Source organism: Acartia tonsa, chromosome 2 (genome assembly GCF_053477335.1).
Source record: "Acartia tonsa isolate MP-2025a chromosome 2, ASM5347733v1, whole genome shotgun sequence".
Classification (NCBI taxonomy): domain Eukaryota; kingdom Metazoa; phylum Arthropoda; class Copepoda; order Calanoida; family Acartiidae; genus Acartia; species Acartia tonsa.
The window spans coordinates 36,065,080-36,087,406 of NC_137261.1; the positions used below are offsets into that span (position 1 = coordinate 36,065,080).

The 22,327-nt window shown below is 31.4% G+C and overlaps 1 protein-coding gene across 1 annotated transcript; it reads right to left on the reverse strand.

Annotated features, from left to right (window-relative positions):
- Nucleotides 1-313: 313 nt before the first annotated feature.
- Nucleotides 314-20,482, reverse strand: LOC145312526 (uncharacterized). The gene is made up of 12 exons (XM_080151781.1): nt 20,444-20,482; nt 20,074-20,123; nt 13,289-13,353; nt 12,400-12,644; nt 10,840-10,932; nt 10,078-10,194; nt 8,107-8,234; nt 6,801-6,903; nt 5,010-5,069; nt 4,583-4,653; nt 1,816-1,955; nt 314-1,477 (listed from the first exon to the last, which is right to left on the reverse strand). The coding sequence occupies exons 1-12, from the start codon at nt 20,480-20,482 to the stop codon at nt 894-896; spliced, it is 1,695 nt and encodes a 564-aa protein (XP_080007907.1). The 3' UTR covers nt 314-893.
- Between the last annotated feature and the right edge of the window lie 1,845 nt (nt 20,483-22,327).

Consider the following 22,327-nt stretch of genomic DNA (forward strand, 5'->3'; position numbering starts at 1 on the left):
TATTGGGTTAGGTGATTGCCCCACAGGATTAGGCAATTGGCCCCGCAGGGGCTAGAAATAGGAGAAAAGCTACGAAGAATCACCTCTAAAGGTTCGTTGTCACGAAAAGGGCTATACCCTATAGTTGTATGTTGATTCTAGGCTAGGGACGAAACCAGCAATAAATTTATAAGCGTAGTTAGTATGACCTTGTATATCGACAACCATTTATAAAATGCATTTCTATGATTTGATTATTGAGATTAATTAATCAATTTGGTTGAATTTAGTAATTAAAATTCCTTTGATTGTTATTTATATTATTTGACAATAATATTTGGAAATAATATTTATTAACATCTATAAATAGCATAGCCAAGATATTCATTATTGCATTGTTTTATTTACAAACATATTTTATAGGTTAAATTATAATTTGTTTAATAAAAAATACTTTCTTTCAGAATACACGTGTACAGATGTACACCCCTTAAATACCCATGATGTAGATTAATTTTATTAGTGGGAAAAATCGGACCCACCACCCAATCAATATTTCATAAAAAGTTTTAAACAAAACCTGAAAACTTGTTAATAAAATTAAGAGAAGCAGTATGATTTACAGTTTATCAATTTCCCCTCCCTCTCCTAAATCCTAATATGTCATTGGTACGGAAGAATGAGGGTTGTATATTAATTCAAGTATAAATTGTACTACGCCATGGTTAATTTTCAAAATTTATATGAATTTAAAAACCCCTTTTTTGTACATTTTTTTTTAAATTTGATTCACAGGATGTAAACTCTTTAAGTTTTAAACTAATACAAAGATTATAATTTTTAAGTAACTTAATCCTTTCTTCTTTTAATTATCATTGTAAAGATATAATTAGAATTTTATATATTTAGAATAATTAGAATCTAAAGAATGAATCCCAAAATGACATAAACTTTGAGTCGTGATCAGAATGTTTGTTTAATTTTCTTGTAATTCTTTTAGTTTCTGCTTTGGTTCTAGATTCTTTACTTTTGGGAGTATTTAATATTATTGGCTTTTCTGAATCTATATTTCTAGTTTGCTTCAGACTTGAATGATAGTCTATTATTTTTGCGGCCACACTTTTATCTTGGCTGTCGTATATTTGTTGTTTGTGAGCCACGCTGTGTTCTGATACTTCAGGAACTTTGTTGCTAGCTTGCTTAGGATCTTCATTGTTTTCATGCTGTTGTGCCACAACACCATCACCATAAATTTCGTAGATTTGTTGTATTTGAGCCGCACTCAGTCTTTCATCTTGATTTGTTTCCATTAAATATTTATGATTTCTAGTCTGGGTTGAGACAGCTTCAGATTCATGTTCTAGCTCTGCACTATTCCATTTATCTGTCTTGTTAACATAATTGGTTTGGTTGTTGGTTGTCTGTTGCCCTGGGCTTGAAAGAGACCCTATGTTGGAGAGATGCTTTGACATGCGAGGTAGTTTCATTTTATCATCTCCTATAATAATCAGCATTAGATATAAAGCAGTCAGCCATTAAAAGTTTAAACAAAGTCAATATTTGAAAATTAAAACATGATTACAAAAATATAATAAGGACAATTTGTTTTAGTTCAAGCCTTTAAAAACCAATCATTATTATAATAAAATCAAGACTTTTGAAATGAATTTAGTGATTTTGAGACACTGCTCTTTGAAAAAAAAAGTATTGTATTCTACACAACGGAAACAGAAGAGGGGAGATGCTTTGAACCTGTGGTGAACTAGCAGCAACCTAACCTAACAAGCTAGAACTAAAAAAATATTTCATTGCATTATTAAGTCAATCAAATATTACCTTTCACAATTTGCTTTAGTTTATCAACTCGTAGAGAACTAAGAATTTGATTACTCTTAACATCGTCATTAAGTGTTGGTTCTTGGACAGAGGAGCGTTTCTCATTAACTAACTCTTTTGTCTTAGTATCAAAGAGGCACCTGGAATATAAAAAAAATTCTTAAGAAATTTATTAGTTATCTTTTTAAGTCGATCTTAGCTTAAAACATAATTAGTTTCTAGAAAAGATTATCTGATGATTTAATCCACTAGTTTTAGATATCCGACATTAAAGGAATAATTGTCTTTTCTTATCAAGAAAGGTTGCTAAAGGTCCCAAATATTTCTCTGCAATACTCTATCTCTTATAGACTTTTAGAATATTTTATATAAACCTAAGTAAGATAGAAAAAAAAGAATTAAAACTTGTTGACTTTATAAACATTTTAAATTTAAACCTCGATAAGACCCAATAAAATAGCAACTCATATTAAAGAGCACAAAATTTTGAAGTAAATATTGTACTATAGAGTACAAAACTTTAAAGTAAAACTTGTCGACTTTACACATATTTTATTTAAAGCTGGATAAGACATGAATGAAATAGTAACACACATTCTAGAATAAAAAAATGCTTTACATATTTAGGAAGTGGCATATTTTTCTCTTCTCTTTAACCAATAGAACAGAGATACTAAATAACACTTTTATTGGATTTTAACTTATTAAAAAAGGCTTTACTCCCAAAACATGAATGTGATTACCATTTAGTCATTTTTAGCAGCGAAGCTACTCTATGTTTCTATAAGTCTATCCGTCCCATCATTTGCTGTTAATTATAGTCGAAGGATAGGTAGATACAACAATGATTATCCAGAATATAATTAACTCAGTCCGTCGGTCTGTAGGTTATGCTACAAATAACCAATTCATATTGTATTGATTTTTTTTACTCTCTGGGTATATATTCATTTTAATAATACTGAACATCTGCTCAATAATTGAATTTCCGTTTGTCATGTCCATCCATAATTTTTAAAAGTAACTTATGGATGTTTTCGTCCTTAAATTGTTGCCATTCTAAAATCAAACCTATCCTTGGAATAACGATTTTCATTTTATGTAAGACTAAATATTCAACCTCCCAACTGCTCAACATTTCTAACATCCTAATTCCAACATGAAAGAAAAATACGTAGAAACTTTAGCTTTTGTTCTGGGATAAGGTTAGATATTCAGTGATCTTAATCAATTTCAGGAATGTGGTTTCCGTTAAGCGTTGTACTGCGTGGTCAGTAGAAAAAAAACCTATAAGTGTTTTTATATTCATTCGCAATAGGGTAATATGATGAAGATTAAATTATTGCATAAATTAAATCAATTAAATTTGCAGATACCTATCCTTGCGTCTATCCCATGCCAACAGGAAAGTATTCTTTGATCCAAAAATTTCTTTCATTTCCGTAATTACGAAGAAAAATGGGTACTTTCCCTCAAAGTGTCTATAATGACACATTGGTCCCTAGTTTTAGAGTAAAATTTTAAATAAGGAAGGGTATTTTTTTCCCAAATACTAACATCTGCGGAGGATGTTACCTCTTTGGGGCATATAAATGCGGTGTCTAACCCTGTATCCAATATATCCTGTTCTAATATGAACAAAAGTAATAGATAAACAAGTTTTGATTTTTTTAACTATGGGTAGGGGGAGGGTTCTGTGCTTAACTCGGCACTATAAAGGAATACGCAGAAAAATGGGTTTACTTTGCGGTTATATCATTAATGATATAAGATTTGACGTTCTGTTTTTTTATACTAAAAGCAAAGTAAATATATAATATAACAATTTAAAATGTTTGACCAGACCGTCTGTCCTCCCGTACGTCCCTCTGTAAGAAATGTAATGGGGGAAATATGTATTTTGTGGCTGTTATTTAAAATAAACGGCAGGGATTTTTTTGTGATTATTCCCTATGCTAAAAAGCATCGATAAAATCTATTGATCAGTCGGTCTGTAGGTTATGCTGCAAAACGGTTTGGAGATTTTTTACTATATAGGCCAGGTAATATGCTGTATACTTTTCTTTATACGTTGATCCATACACATTTTTTTTGTAATTCCTTATACATGAAATGTATATATGTATATTTTCATCCTTGGTTTCTCCTTCAAAAAAAAACAGCTAAATCTTTTTCTTTTCAATTGAAATTTTTTTTACGGATAGGCCGCCAAGTTTTAAGAACCCGAAGTCCAAGGTTCATAGACGTCCAAGCTTTTTTTTTTTGGGGGGGGGGTAAAAAATTTTAAGGGGGGGGGGTAAAATTTTATTCGGGGGGGTAATTACCCCCCCAGAAGTCTGTTAGGGTGGGGGGTAAATTTAGTTTCCCCCCCACCAAATTTTTCCCCGGGGTAAAATTTTTTGGGGGGGGGGTAATTTAAATTTTATTAAATATTTAGTATCAAAAATGCGCGCGAAGCGCACAAAAAAATTTTTTAATAGGGATTTTTTATTTTGGGGGGGTAAATACCCCCTCCTAAATGGTTAGGGGTGCCTACGGCACCCCCAGGGTAGGGGTAAATTTTAAATGGGTGGGGGTAATCGCCCCATTACTCCCCCCCTCCCTTGGACGTCTATGCCAAGGCTCAAACTTTATTAGCCGACACCAGAGCCCCTTGTTGAATATCTATATTTCATAAGCTTAACAGTCTAAATAAACCGATCGAAATCATATTTTAGGTTACCGACTGAGCATTTAAAGGCTCGATTGCTATATGTTAAAACTATACCTCAAATTATGTACTTTTTCTTGATATGGCACTGAAACTTGAATATCACTAAAGCAAACTGTATCAGGAACCTAAAATAAATATAATTTTTTTTAAAAATTTAGTATTTTGTACACAGTCTACTAGTTCAGATACATTAAAGTGATACCTAGGGCTTTATTAAAATAAATATGCATGTATTAATGCTTTAAATTCTTTGATCAACTAAAAACAGAGATGTGACATAAGACAGTAAATTACTCAAAGTTATACTTTTTCTTTAGCTTTAAAAGATTGGGGACTTATTGAATCTTAATTAGATTGTGCAAACTAGCAGTATCCAAACTTTTGTTTAAATAAATATGATCTACAGATAGATAATATGTTTACCATAATTGTATATGTAAATCAATTTATAAATCAAGCCTGGTTATTAAAAAATTTAAACCTGTGAGCATTCCTCCCATTCAACTTGTTCACATTCTTCTCTGCCCACGCCTTCACACTCCTAGACAACAATTATAAAATTAACCCGTAAAAAATATCCAAATTTTCGACGATTAAAAAAAATAATAATTATTACTATAACAGAATAGGATGGGGTTTACCATGAATTTTGGCTTTAAAAAAGATACATAAACTGGGGGGGGGGGGCGTAATTGTTTTCTAATAACAATTTCTCATTATAGGGTATACCCCTTTCCAATTAGTAGTTACATCAAGCTTTCCTGTGAGGAAAACTATTTCTGTCTAGCGGTTAGCGAGATCTTTCCGTACACACAGACACACATACAATATCTTTTTTTATATTAAATACTATAACAAATTTTAATTAAAAGCCTTAGATTTGAAATAATAATATCAGTTTACTTTTATTAGTTTTTGTTCATCATTTATTTCATTTTTGATATTAGTGAACTTTAATAAATTTTATTTATATTACCAGAAAATTGACGTGTGAAAAAGTGCTTTACGTATGCTTTATATTTAGAACTTTAAAAGTTATCGTCCTTATTTTCAATGTTTCTCTTAATCTTTTCTAAAACCTTTTCTAAAACCTTTTCTAATATTTGTGTTAACTATTTTATTGAAGTTATGACAAAAGTCTTTTCGACAAATAATTCATGAATATGACTGAATTTGAATTAGCAAAACTTATCATGATTTAAAATATTTTATTCTCTAGAATATGATCATAATAGATCCTTTATTCATTCTCTGAAATAAAGAGTTTTAACTAGGTCCTGCTTAGTATACATTCAACACAATTTATAGCTGGCCAGTTTGGAAAATTTCATAAACAGATTTGTAAAAATTTGGTCTAACCAAGAACGATTGGGTCAGCTAGAATCTTAGATATTTTTTGTACTTCGATCGTTTTAATTCAGTTATTAAATCAAATGATATTTTTGAGAAAATGACGTCTATGCCTAAAAATGTCATTATAATACAATAATAAATTGAAAATGAAGTACAAGACAATAATTAATTAAAATCACCAAATATACTTTAATTACCCCAAATTGATGAGCTCTTTAAAAAAAAATTAAAAACAATTGAGATGATCAGATAAACAATTTCATACTAAAATGATTATAAACAAAGCCTATACAAAGATTGTGAAAGAAAAACTTTCCGACTGAAAAGAATTGAATAGCTAACCATCTGTAATATCACGTAAATACCTAATTATTGTGAATTAAATATATGTACGTAAACAAATTTACTGTTTGCTGATTAATCAATTGCAAGTTAAACCACGGTCATAAACCAGAGAAAAGATAAAAAAAACCTATTTTAACCTTTTTTATATCATAAAAAAAAATTTCTGCCCTTTTCGTGAAGCATTTGTATCCAAACTTTAAGTGATGATAAACATTCATTTATCCTATTTTTAGTAGTGAGGATACTCTAGAATTTTATTTTGTATTTCTACCAGCCTGCCGTCTGTCAATCCGTCCGTAGAATACTAAATTGTTTTTGTAGAGAATTCGTTAACCAATGAGTATCAACTCTATAGCTTACTTGGTCCGTCGGTCTATTTGAAATGACGGTATGCAATGAAATTTCTTTTGTGATTTGACAAGTCGAGTGATTTGGTGTGTCTATCTTGCAAATTAATTACAGTTACAATTGTTTTAAATTTGTTTATATTATCTTCTATAGCTTTTGATCAAATTCCTAACTAATGCCTCAAATTATATGAATTATTCATTTAACTTTGACTACTTTGTCATACCTTTACAAGTGATGGTGTACACTTCTGATGGACTTGTTTTATTTCAGATAATCGTTTCACAACAGTCGGTTGATACAATATCTCACTATCCTCACAAACAACCCTAAATTAGATTTATTTTAAATAAAAAATTGGATGAATTATAGTAAATTCTTGTTGTTTTAAAGATTTCATAAAGAAAAGACATATACATACAGAATTACATATTGTAGTACGAGACTTTTATTTACAAACATTTATTTTAAAGACAAAAAGAACTAACATCATTTTTTGGAAATTTTGGTGTAAGATTAAAGTACAAGGACAAATACATTCAATAGTAGCAAAGCTGTTTGAAATTATAGCTAAACATAAGATCATACATTAAGAGATGTTAAAGGGTTAAAAAAGATATTAACAGAATAATTATATCATATAGACAGTCGTTAAGTAACATGTATGTTTTAAAATATGTTTTAAATGGACGTACGTCCTTTCCAAAGATTGAAATCGATAGGACAATTCTAACATAGCTAAATTAACGATTAGAGGTATCAGTTACGTACGGACGGACATATGGACCGACCTTAAAAATAGAAAAGTTTCACTTTGAAAAGAATGAACAAGACCATTAAGTTGGCCATTTACCATAGAAAATATATCTCAACAACAATAACAAAGTTTAATTACCCCCTCTGTTGACAAAACTTTTAATTAGGTTTCCTCAGAATGTGTTGAGTGGATAAAGAAACTAATCATCAGGCCAACTTTACAGCACTGATTCTGCAATCCTTTTGTCATTTACAGGGTTAGAGCAAAAGCTGAGTAATGAGGCAGAGATGGGACATTGGATTGTAAATGAACTGGTAACCAAAGTTTTATAAGTACGTTTTTTCATTCTTTGACTCAAAAATCAATCGAATCTGGATTGATTGGTATAAACTAGCAGTGTCTAAATATGCCAACCAATAGAACCTATAGAAGTTTGGAAGATAAAGTTGTAATGGACAAAAGTACATGCGAACGAACCTGTTTATGGAAAAGTTTAAAAACCCTTTTAAATTATAAATATAATTTCAACTCAACTGTTTTATACATGTTAATTAATGTATCTTTGAACTATACAAAGCATTTGTTTTTAAAATTATCCTCTAACTCATTGATATAGAAATAAGTATGGCAAAACCAAAAAAACAGATATGCAAAGCTGGTAAGGTTTGATAGATTACATAGGGTAATGGGCAATAGTTTTGGAATTTTTTACAATAAGGGGGATCTACTGGTAATTTGAGAGCAAGTATCATGTAATGGTCTGCCAAAAACTTACCTGGGTACTTCAACATTGGCTGGAATGGGTATTATTTCACAGTGGGGCCAGGTTTGGTTGGCACAGTTGTACTTTCCCTCCAAAACCTGCTTGCCTTCAGAATTCACCACCCATTTTTCCTCGCATGTCTAAATCAAGAAAGAAATTCTTAATTTTTTTGTTCTTGTTAAAGATAAAATTTTACCACTTAACCTGTAGAAATTCAAGAAGCTTCAAAAATTGTCACTAACGTAGCTATGATTCTTTCAATCAATGTTTAAATTTTACAAGTGAATATTTTTAATGTTCAACTTTCTACCTTTAGCGGATAAACAGAGAGGGACAAAGGTACAAACTTCAACTTCACAAAAGTTTTTCTTTTAGAAACTTAACCAAAACTTTTAAAATATATATTTTATTGAACTGAAATATTTCTTGATAATTATGAATTCTTAATTAAAATCATTTATTGCTAGCATTATATTTAATTTTAAGTGTATATTAAAAATTACTTTTAAAATTAAATAAATGTCTTATGTCTAATATCAGAAAGAGAAAACTTACAACATACCAGAACTCCTAGAATATAGCATCTTTATTTGAAAGATGAGGAAGGTGGCAAAAAAAGACTTAAACTATACAGAAACCATTAGAGTAAAACACTAGAGGGAGAAAGGGTTAATTAACTGTATGTCCCCATCACAATCGTCTTGTGCATCCTTCCTATTGGGTCATAAAATCAACCAATGTTATCGTTAGAAAATTATTTAGAAGCAGACGAAAGAGGTCTTTGAAAAATGAAGGGAGGTAGTTGTCTGTAATGTATATACATCTATACTATAGATCTGTTCCAAAACCTATGTAAAGATTTCCTAACATGGTTGAATGGTTAAAGGATAGCGAGATCTTAATAAATAAGAAAAAAAACATTAAATAAAGCGCTTTTAAATGAAACCCAATTCAAAGGATTCTTTTATTTTGAGACTTTTCTACAAGTTTGTGAACAAAAACTATTTGCTTTTATGGGGGTGATAAATCTCTGAACCTTACACACTTTTCTTCAATCATCTCAAAATAACAGGGGAGGAGGAAACAATGGTGGTATTAGGTTTTCTACTGTAAGTCAAAATTTACACGAACATAGATAGAAGTGATAATACTTTTATTAGAATGGCGTTGAATTGTTGACATTGAAACCTAGAGATAAATATTCATGTTAGCCATGATGCCAATGTCAATGTTAATTTTATTTGTGAATATCAAAATACCATATGCCTACATGAAAGTACATGTCTATCTGCCCCTTTCCAAAAAGATAACTACTTTTTCTTTTTGCACTAATATTTAAGGTGTGGGTCGATCATTCAACCCTCCCCCCCCCCCTTCCCTTCTATTTAAAGTATCCATAGAGGGGCGTATCCGCAAGTAATTAATGTTAACCATTATGTTGTATGTTTATGCAATGGCATGTTTTAGAAACACAGATTTATCAATGATCCCTAAATCCCAGCTATCTGGCCGTTATATTAACTCTCAAACTAAAGCAATTCAAAATAATCTTTTTCTTTTCCAATATATGAATCGACAAAGTTATTATTAAAGCAGACTTTATAAAAATGATTGTTAAAACAATGGTGCTTTTTTGACAAAATATCGAAGCAAAAGTAAAGATTAAATCACGAATTTGAATGAATAGAATACTTTAAATTGATAACTTTTAACCCAATTAAAGGGGTGAATTTATACATTTAAAATACAAATGACTTAACATTGTATCTCTATGGATTTTTAATTTTTGGGTCAGTAACCATTCATTAATCTGAAGTGAGGATGGGGTAATAGATTAAGCCTAAACCTATCTTAATCTAAATTAAAATATCCTAAACTATCTTGGAACCTCTGGAGAAATGGAGTAGTCGAGCGGTTTAGTGGCTAGCAAGATCTTAAAGAACAAACATAAAAAAAACTTACATATGGATTACAATAGCTTACCTCTTTAGTAATATTCTTACAGAATGGTTTATTTTCTATTTGTGTGAGATAATGGTACCCCTCTGTACGACAATCTTTCTTGATAAAATTACTGGCGCGCAAAGAATCTTTTCTGACCTAAACATAAAATTTTAAATATTATGAAAGAGTATATGATGATAAAAATCGTTCCTAGAACACATTACATTTTGATTTAGATAAAAAATTGGACATACAAACATTCTGTAGATTCAAATAATAGATGGAAAAATCACACACAAACATTAATAATTGGGAAGAAAACACGTAAGGAGTGCATTTCTGATCAACAGACAAGCCAAAACGTAAAAGTGATTTACAATATGAATGTTTAAGTAAAAGATTATATACTTGTAAAATAACAAAAATTGAAATATGATACGTTTAAATTTTAGAAAGATTTGAAAGACATGAATTTAGTGTAAACAGATAGGGAAACTTGCCATTTTACAACTTGCAATAATACAGTTAATAAATGGGCTTTGATAGATGTATTGTTAGAAATTACTGTGCTTAAAAACAGTATAAAGGTATGTTTTTATCAAATTTACTTTTGTAAAACCCTTATTAGCAAAAGCAACTATATTTAAGGTTGATGTAAAATGTCAATAGAGGTTCTTCTCAAATCATATTCCCGCTGTTAGAATTTTAACCAACTCCCTTTTCACCCAGGTAGGTTTTCTAGGAGGAGGTAAAGTGTAATAATATTACTATAGCCCATCCCTATTTCCCTGCAACACCAACCTCAATTGAAGTTTCAGTATATTGACAATCCAATTTTGCAACCAGCTTACATTCCATATTCTCAATAATTCGGCACAATTTCTCACTTCGTTTCTGAAAATTTTACAAAACTTTATCTGGAACTGATATTACTTCTTTGAAAACAAGTGTGACAATATCCAAAACAGTGCATAACTGACGCGACGGTAACATAAAAGGACATACATAAAAGGTTTCTAAAACCCACTAAAAAAGGGTATTTAAAAATATTTGATCCACCGAATAAGCGATAGTATTTATATTTATGGGTGGGTACTAATCTAATTTACAGTCCATTGTCGCCACCATCCCTTAGTTTATAGAACTTTTAGGAACAGTATATCTTACAGTCAATTGAAATTTTGGACAAATATTTCCTTCTTAAAGAATTGAAATTTTCTAATCTTCTGAAGAAGGGATTTAATTATAAAGTAGAATTTTTCAAACTAACTTAACAAATTTAGATTAAAAATAGGAATAGGAGTAGCTGCCTTCAAAATATCAAAAAGACGTCTCTTAAATTTTGTTTACATAAGTGAATGAACACTTCAATACATATACAAGGACAATTATCTTCATAAAAGCGCGCATTTGAATGTTGCTTAAACGACAAAATAAATAGTAGAAAATATAATAGAATCTAAGGTCACAAAACATTTAGAAGGATCTTGGACAAAGTAGCCTTGGACAAAGTAGCGTCGGAAAAAGTAGCTTCAGGACAAAGTAGCTTCCGGACAAAGTAGCGTCCACTGTTAATATCCGCGGGTGCTCGGCCCCCTAGCCTATAACCTAACCTAACCTAAACATTGTAAAAACATTATTAAAAATTGTAAAAAACAATATCAAAAATTATAAAAATCTACCAACCACTTTTTGTAAAATCCATGAAATTCTAAACCACCTCTGTATTAACAGTTGAGGATATTTTTCATAAATAAATGTCCTGAGGCTAACATAGGATAGGTTAGGTTATATGCTAGAGGGCCGAGCCCCCGAGGCTAGGCAGGCCAGGGGGCCTAGCACAGCGGCCATGACTTTTTTTAACAGTGGAGACTACTTTCCTTCGGAGGCTACTTTTCTTAAGTAAATGTCCGGAAGCTACTTTGTCCTGAAGCTACTTTGTCCGTAACTACTTTGTCCGAAGCTACTTTTTCCTAAGCTACTTTGTCCAAGATCCCTTTAGTATACCTAACTTTACGTTGTGACATACAGAGGGACACACTTTAGTTTAATAGTACCTACGCTCTATTGAAAAAGCTTAGATTAAATCAACAAAATAAAATAGGCGCTTTCTTAGAAAGTGACTTATGAGCTCTGTCAACCACCTTCCCCTCTCCTTAATTTTATTTAAATTGAAACGAATTGGAGTGTGTTTTTTTCTTTGCTTCACCCCTGCGGAGGCACTAACAATGCGGGACCTATCATTGCCGTGCCCTAACTCTACAGAGCTACCCAGTTCCCAAATTAATTTAAAGATAAGGAGTATTAGGGTAGTAACCGTGTTCAAAAGGGTACTTTGTGTCAAAGCAATAAAATATTTACCTCACAAATATTTTTCAAATCCGTTGTACAAAATTCGAAAGACTCGAGGATAAACTCCACCGGGGTAAAGGTAGAAATATCAACACAGGTGTTGGACACATCGTCACTCCTCACAATCCGTCCTTTGGGGATCTTTTCTATGGATTCGTCCTTGGGCTCTGAGTTCTGGTTAAGGTCATTTTTAAGCTGATCGTCGATTTTAAAGGAAGGTGGATCCTGCTTGTTGTTTTCTTTTATACTTTCAACTAAAAATTTAAAAAAAAATCTTTTCCTCTGTACCAAAAATGCTTAACAATTGTTAGGATTAGTAATTGTGTATACTATATCATATCCTGCAATATAAAGTAGTAAGTTTTTTGTCTGAAGCTAAATATCTCGGCAATTGCTGGTCTTAATTATTTTATTTTCAAGAGAGCTTTATAAATATCTTAGGTTGGTTTTAGGCAATTTTTCTGACCACTCCCTCCCTCGCATAGAGGCTAGGGGTGAGCAACAATTTAGACATTTGATTCGCCTCTAAAACTCAGAGAATTTGACGGAGGAGGGGAGGGATATGGACATTGAAATATTTTATTACATCTTTTAATTTAGATGTGCCTAAATATTATATAAAAAGATAATAATAAACATTAATTTGTTTAGGTCATTAACGCTATCCTCATTTATACATGTACGTGCATAGAGTCATTAATATTAATTATATACAGACATTAATGAAAGTATACAACTCTTTGTAGTTTTGGTTATATATATTTATTACCTTTCCTTATAAGTAATAGATATCTTTTAATTATATTCATGGTTTTTAAAACTGTAAGACTGCTCTATCGTGTAAAGAAAGGTTAACATTGAGTTATAACATTTGCTTTGCAACCTAATAATAATCTACCTTTATAAAGATGCTCTCTTTGTTGAGGCAGTGCATTCAAAGTTTGTCCGCAGTGCACACTCAGCCTGACAAAATATCAATATATATACAACATTTCAAATTAGAAATAACTTGGCAACAAAATTCCTTTAATCGCTAATTAACAATAGTTTTACCTTCCCCCCAGTTTTTTTTTATTTTAAACGTTTTAAATGTATGTATTATTTTTGATCAGGCATGGATCTTAAGGGATAAGACAATTGTTGTACACCTAAATATTGATGAAAACTGTTAGTTTGTGGACAATTCTTTATCGAAATAGATTAGAACCGGTTCTGAGCCATAAGGAAAAATCATGTATTGTATTGTTAAAGAACATTTTCCACTAATAATAATATAAAAACCATTAAATCGGAATTAATCTTATATTAATTTAATTTTACTCTACATGAGAAAATTGAGGAGAGGGTGCAATGAGTGATCCTGAAGTTTTGGAAAAATAAACTAACTTATCAAAGTATAGGTTACAGGGTAGATATGAGATCGTTCCATTTATACTTTTCGTACAAATAGATTACAATTCTTATTTTCTTTTTTTTTAGAAGATTAAAACTACAAGTTAAAGTAATAAATAGAATATCTTATGCGAGTCCCAAATTCAGATCTTTGAAACAGTTGGTCCAAGAGGTCTACAAATTTCAAACATTTATTGTTTGAACAGTTATGAAAAGTTAATAAAAAAGGAAAAACATGAATGAATACGAAAATTGTACTAAAAAATCTTTGAATGAGAAAAACACTTACACTTGAAAAAGCAAAAGAACTAAAATAAAAGAGGTCATTTTGTAACTGTATTAAAGTGTCAACTGAAGGACCTATCTCAAATCAAGACAACTTTTCAACTCACATTCAGGGGAATCATAACACACAAATTAATTTAGTTTTCCATTCAACTTTCCACAGTCATTTCAAATTTATATTCAAAATTTTGCAAAGTTTTAATGATTTGAATAATTGATATATAATTAAATGGTGCTATCTAGCCCTGTCTAAAGTTTTTTTATGAGGTTGTCGGAAGAAAGTGGGCGTGGCTCTCTATATGTACGCTTCCCGTTCTATGCGGGCGGGCGGTCAAGTCGATGGCCCAAGTTTTAATTAGGTGGTTTATTTGTTTTATTAACTGGTGATACTTTTCTATACTTTTCTTTTGTACGTATTATCGACATAACAGTAAATCTTAGTTATTTTTAGAATCTGTCCATATATTTGAAAAAGGTTAATTATCTTATCAAAGCAACTAAAGAAAATCTTTATAAATATAAACAAATCATATTTTTTGAAAAACTTTCTTTGATTTTGCTTTAAATATTTGCAAGCTATTGCAAACATAAAGAGTTAGCTACATATTTAATGTTAATATTTGTTATCGCTATAATTAGTGTTTGCAACCTTGTTTTATTGAAAAAAGTGGGCGTGGCAGGATAAAAAGCAAATAGAGTTGTATAGAGGAGGAGTTCTGAGTGGAACATTGACAAATATTCACCTTTTTACTTTGTGCGGCATTTTATATTCTTATTTTGACTCTGAATCTCCCGGCATTAAAACCGATTTTAATTCAAACTGAAGTAAAAACATGTATCGTATCTTATTGAAGACAAATATTTGTTCAAAGCCAACAAAAACAAGAAAGAGAGGCTAGAAAAATAGCTTAAAACCATCCCATGATTTAAATCTGAAAATAGCATAGTTTAAAACCATCACAGGAGCTATGTGAAGATTAAATAATTAAGAGAACTCAATCGGTTAAGTAGTTATCGAGATCTTAGGCTTCAGATAAAGATCCTTACTACTTTAAATAGTAGTATAATATGACAATTTTTATCACACATTATTATAATCGAATGATACCCATATTTTTTACCCGCCAAAATCAGATGAAAATTTTCCTTCACATACAATATCCGTGTCACTGGAATTTTGAAAAAAGGTGAGAAATTTGAAGGTGTCCATTACTAGCAATAAAGATAGAACAAATAATAGTTATTTCTTGCATCGTATTATAAACGGCTTTCCGCGGATATAAAAATGTACAATTATAAGATTAAAACCAGTATTTTTTTAACCCAGAGGTGCCGAAGGCACTGGCTAAAAAAACTGGTTTTAATCTTATGATCGTACATTTTTATAATCGTAGAAAACTGGATATAATACGATGCTAGACATAGTTTTTTCGTATGGATGAGAACCGGTTCTAATCCACCGGAATAGAATCGGTTTCGAATGAATACGAGAAAGATATATCTTTATTGTCTAAAGCAATAGCGTGCACCACACCCGAAAGCACCCCCAAAAACAAAATTCGATGAAGTTATAGGAGGTTGTCACTTTTTTACCTTATAGTTTCCCTTGGGTGTTTCAGAGGGTTGAATTGTGAGATCCTTGTTGTGGAGGTTTTAGAGGGGTAGACACACATGAGGGGGTGTCCTTAATTTTGCCAGGGAGTTGGATACATTCTCCTATATCAGTCTTCTGCACACCTCTGGTATAAAGCAAAGTTTTTTCCTCATTTATTGTCGGTCAGAATCTCCATATGAAACATATGATTCAAGTTTTAAGAATATTTCTAGTTGCTATACAAATCTTTAATTTCAAAATTGATGTCATTATTAATGACAATGTGATACTATCTATAAATTGAACTTCGCTTCTATGGATTCTGTTATTCTTGTTTAATAAATATTTATTAGTAGGTGGTAGATTTTAATTAAATAAATATTGTATAGTATTGATAATTGTAGGTTATAAAATAAGCAGAAGACAGAGGAAAGGTGTTGGATATCTAATTATTATTTCTTTGGTGTACCTCCAGGGATCTTAAGGGATAAGACAATAAACTGTTTCCCCAATGATGATAAACAAAATTAATCCTTTGCTGTGGATGAAAATTATTGGTGGAAATGTTTTAACCAACTAATAATGATTTAATATACAAGTATAAGAGATTACAAAGTTTTTATATCAACCAATAAGACGATGAAACCGGCAACTTCGTTTTTTCACAGTAGCCTTTCTCCTATTTCTAGCCCCTGCGGGGGGCTCTAGCCCTGCGGGGCAATCATTAACATTTACTTAACCTTACCTAACCTAAAATAACCCTTTAAAAGCTACTGTGAAAATACGATGAAACCGGCAACTTCGTTTTCTTTCCATAGATGATGTATACAACTTTGGAAACTTTATACTGAAGTGTCTTTATGGGATTTTTAGTTGTGTAATCTCTTAAGACAAAGATCAAAAACATATGATGTATTTTGTTTTGATTCTTTAACATTTAACTTAGAATTGAGAACATTGTACGTACAACATTATGATAATTTTATTAAAAATATTAAATATACTGTGATACAAAAACTATCATAAAAGTAAATTTTACGGTAAAGTATTACCTTTGAAGTATTGCTAATACAAATAATTCTTAACTTTATATTATTTTCTACATAAATTCTAGACTAAATTACAATTAGATTTTATTGCAGTTGGAAAATGAAGAAATGTATTTCTCGTATTCATTCGAATCCGTTAAATAGGAACCGGTTCTCATCCATACGAAAAAAAATATGTCTAGCATCGTATTATATCCAGCTTTCTACGAATATAAAAATGTACAATCATAAGATTAAAACCAGTTTTTTTAGCCGGTGCCTTCGGCACCTCGGGGCTAAAAAAAACTGGTTTTAATCTCATAATTGTACATTCTATATCCGCGGGAAGCCGTTTATAATACGATGTGAGAAATAACTATTCTTTTTTTTCCTTGCATAAAAAAAGGAGAATTAATCTGAAAAGAATAAAAAATGATACACAATAAATGAAGTTCATTTAGTGTATGTAAACATATCGTTACCGTTAATAAAGGCCAAAGCATTAAAATTAAGAATCTCCTACTTTGATCTCTATCGCAATAATATTTTAGACCAAGATGACAACAGCCATGAAAGTAAAGCTCAAAAATCAGACAAACAAACATCAGCAGTTGTAGAGCATAGTAGGCAGAATATTAATTTATAAGTCTAAACAAAATTGTATATTCATTTGTTGCAATATTGATGAAGTACAGGATACTTTTTGAGGATACACTTTAATTGTTATGATAATGAATTGATTTGCTTAAGATAGTTAACTTATTGTCCTAGAAATAATTGTTCCAAAAATTCGACGAAAATACAAAATACTCTTATACAAATTATCACGCAAGGTAGGAAATCGATAGGTAATTCTAATATACCTAAATTGACTGAAAGAGCTATTCGTAACGTACGGACGGGTGGAAATATAAGTAATGTTTATAAAAAGCTTCGCCTTTTGAAATATACGCAGAACTAAATCAAAACTTGGCCAAAAAAACTGTATAGGGGAAACATTTTCAGCTTACTAACTGTATTTACAAAACTATGTATTTGATTACATGAAAACAAAAATATACACAAAACTTTTTTCATTACTTGATGCAAGAAAACAAATAATAAATCTATTTTTGATTCTATTCATTCTAAATATCAGGGCCTGACAGTCGCATGTTTAAAGGATAGCTGAAAATCGGCTGATATTTTTTCCGACAACCAATTCTGAATGAATTTTGTCGTTTAATCAAGTTACATTTTGGTCTCTTCATATGCCATTTCCCAACAGTTTAACCCGAACAAAATCAGGGAGGAGAGGGCATTGGGCTGTTACAAATTTTCCCAAAGTTTAAAATAACGTTTTCTAGTTCGTTAGCCCAACAAGTTTGGGAACTTTTATTGAATTTTGGTTGGTTATTGAGTGTATTGGGTTGACTGTCCAAATATTCCAACCCCTAATTGTAATCTACAATTGGGCTAATTTTGTGTATTAACACTAGAGATGTACTTCATCGCCCATTGTCTCATCCTTTAAGCTCAATGCGACAAAGCCTACAAAATTTGACCGCTGCTCTTGATCCCTTGGTATAAGATAATACGACATTTTTTTATATTGTACAAAAAAGTGTAGGATAAAAAGAATTTAATCCAATATCTTCAAATATTATAATTTAAATAGAAATGTGTTAAATATCTTTAAAGGCGAAGCTTTTCTATAATTAGGGTCGGTCTGTCCTTACGTCCGTCCGTCCGAGAAGGATAGCTTTTTTCGTTATTTTAGGCATGTTAGAATTGTCCTATCGATTTCAAACTTTGCATGGTGATTCCTGCAGTAGTTAGGTACGATTTAGAAAGCGTAGCAACTCTATAATCATTACTAGAATGTCCGTACGTTCATTTTAAACAAGTTGATTATTTTACTTTTTTAGCAACAACTTTTTATGTGATAAAATCATCCGATTGATCTAATTTTTGGATTAATGATACTGGGACAACAAAGTACAATATCATAAGCAAAGCAACTCTATAATCAAGTCCTATAAATGAAATATGTCCATAAACATTATCCTGTATCAAGAAGTTTTTAAACAAATTTACTCACAATTTTGCTTTGACTCTTATTCATTTATATTCTGATTATTCAGATCTAACATTATTGAATTTTGTCCTATCGTTTCAAAGCTTCGCTTTTAAGGATGTTGTCATTCTTGTTTTAAATAGTATTATTCAGCAATGTGGAGCTGGAGACTTTTTTTTTCCAGAATAGAACAATCAAAAACTTAAATATGACACTGATGCAAATAAGTAAATGAATAGAATGTAATTTGTGTACAGACAAAACTATTTATTTTAAGTATTTTTTCCCAGGAAGGAACATGTTAGTGTAATTACACTGGTTGGTAACTTTTATAAACTTTTAGGGCTTGTACGAAAGTTTGAATGGTTGGTTTAAACTAGCAATGTTTCAACTTTTAAACCAATAAATTTAATTTACAGACGAGGTAATTTTGTTTATCATCCTTCGTTTTATCCCTTAAGATCAAAATCCCTGTTTATTTCCGTATTTAACCTTTACTAGAAAGATAACTAAACAATTTCTTATGAATGAAAAAATTTAAAAAAAACACCACCCATAAATATCAGACCCCTCCCATCCAAACTTTATGAAAAAGGATGCTTTTGTGATAATTAGTAGTGATGCCATTGAATAATTCAAAATATCCGTTTTTCCGTCTGTATGTCCATCTATACGTCAGGAGTTTTCGAATTATGATTCAAATGATCAGTGATTAACATAGAGAAAAAATAAAAGAGAGGAATCGAAAGCAACTAGAAGACGAAAATAGGCAGTTGGCCTAGAGGCCTACTTAGCGCTGTTGCCGCGCTAAAATTTATTGCTATTCCACTACTTTTCAAATGGGAGGATTAAAAATTATTTTAAAAAATATTTTTTTACTTTTTACTATTTCCATATTTAGGGCAAGAATATTAGATTAGATATTTTCGTTTTAATGTTTTTATTAAAAATTACATAGAATTTTATTTTTATTTAAAAAAATTTGTTCATGAAAGATGAATCCTTCTATTTCTAAAAAGGGGGAAATTTTTTTCATAATGAACATTCAGCTGATTCTGACCGCCCACGGCTGTTTGCTAAATATCGCTTTTCTTTTTATTTACATTATTATTTATTATTGACTTACAAAAAGCCCTGGGCGGTTTTTGATTTTCGTCTGCTTCTAAATTTAGGGATGGGGAAGTAGTATTTTACCATGAAAAAGGGGTGAGTATTCATCCTCTTATCCTTTTTCCTTATGGTGATTAACCATTCTACAACAATTTTTGTCCGTTTGCTTTTTTTTTTATTCCCGCCCTTCCCCCCCCCCTCCCTCCTCTTTAACTAACCTGTATTTTATGGGGCCGGGAAGGGGGGCGGTGAATAGTTGACTCCATGACTAGGAAGAATATAAATGGTAAGTTAATCAATTAGAAAGAAAAGAAATAAAACTAATTTTAATTTTGTAAACCTTGTCTTCTGCAGGGTATATTTACAAAAAGTTATTAAATTGGGTGATTTATGGGCGAACCTGTTATGAAAATGACATGAATTGCGTGGCTGTGTGCATATGTGAGCCTTGCTTTGTAGGATGCGAATATAACTTTCAAATAATCATAATATACTTATTCTAATAATAGAGTAACTATGACAAAAAAATATTTCTTGTGATATAATTATACATATATGTCAACTCCAGATTATCAACTTTTTGCAAACATTCCTATTTGTTGTTGTCTTAAATGAAGACTCCGCCATTTTTCTTCCATTCCTTTGATTCAGTTTAATACAGGGATAGGTAAATGGGAGATTTAATCTATTTGGGTAACTCAAAACGGATTTTTTTGCATAGCCAGGCATTATTGTATGGCGTAGGACAATCGGGACCCATAACCTTTTTAATAACCAGTTGAACTTTCCCGGATTTTAATGCATCCAACACCATACAAATGAAAATATCTTTAACCTCATGCACCTTTCATTTCTTAATAATTTGTTGATCCCTGTATCCCAGCTGGGATGTGTCCGCCTAATTTGTTCCTCACTGTATTCCAGCTAGGATGTGTTCACCTAATTTATTCATCCCTGTATCCCAGCTGGGATGTGTCCACCTAATTTGTTTATCCCTGTATCCCAGCTGGAATGTGTCAACATAATTTGTTCATCCCTGTATCCCTGCTAGGATGTGTCCGTGTTCATCCCTGTATCCCAGCTGGGATGTGTCCACCTAATTTGTTCATCCCTGTATCCTAGCCAGTATGTGTCCGCCTAATTTGTTCATCCCTGTATCCCAGCTGGGATGTGTCCACCTAATTTGTTCATCCCTGTATCCCAGCTGGGATGTGTCCACCTAATTTATTCATCCCTGTATCCCAGCTGGGATGTGTCCACCTAATTTGTTCATCCCTGTATCCCAGCTGGGATGTGTCCACCTAATTTGTTCATCCCTGTATCCCAGCTGGGATGTGTCCACCTAATTTGTTCATCCCTGTATCCCAGCTGGGATGTGTCCGCCTAATTTGTTCATCCCTGTATCCCAGCTGGGATGTGTCCACCTAATTTGTTCATCCCTGTATCCCAGCTGGGATGTGTCCACCTAATTTGTTCATCCCTGTATCCCAGATGGGATGTGTCCGCCTAATTTGTTCGACGTCAATTTATTGGAAACCCAACTAAACATTTAATCTAATTTATCTTTCTTCCTTTACTTTTTTATCTCTAGCTTTTGTTATCTTTTGTATTATGTTTATATTTGTATTTCTTCTGTTTTCCGTTAGTCTGCCAGTCTGCCATGTACGATTATTAATAAAGTGATTTTTCTGCTCTGGATACATAAATTTTTAAAGGTTATTTGTTTTTTTAGCTGTTATTCAAGATAGACAGCTAAATTTTTGTGTGAGGATTCATGTGACCACTTATTTAAGTTACTTTTCTTTCAATCTCATTAGCTTTCTTTAAATTAGCTTCACAACTATTTGGTCGTCCTTACGGCTTTACAGTTAACTTTAAATTGGATGCAATTCTAAAATTTCTTGTGAATATTCCCCTACTGTTTGGCTGTTATTGTTTTTTTTTTGTAATTATATATTATGTATTGTTCTCTATCCATCTTTCTTTTTTTCAATTTCTCTCTCTCTCTCACACACACACATACACACACTCTATCTCTCTCTATCCCTCTTTCGCCTTTTTTCTATCTCTCTAATCTCATTTGTAAAATGTTTAATTTTTTTGTAAATTAGGTGTTAAATGTGTTTGTCTTGTCTGGGCAAACATATCTAAAACTTGGGATCTTAAGGAATAAGACAATGGACAATAAATTGGTGTATATCCTGGCATCAAACAAGATTGACATAATCATTTCTTCTGTGTATTGAAATTATAAGTTAAAAAGTTTCTTTTGCTAATTTGTAACAACCCACCAAGATTGAACAAATATTCAGAGTTTTTAATGCAATATCGAGAGGATTCCTAAAAAGTTGGGTACCAGTATAATTTTCTGCTTACTGTTCCTTCCCTCCCTGATCTAAAACACAATTTATCTAGAATTACCAGGTAAAAAAAAAACATAGGAAAAATGGTAATTGGTTTTAATCAAATCTA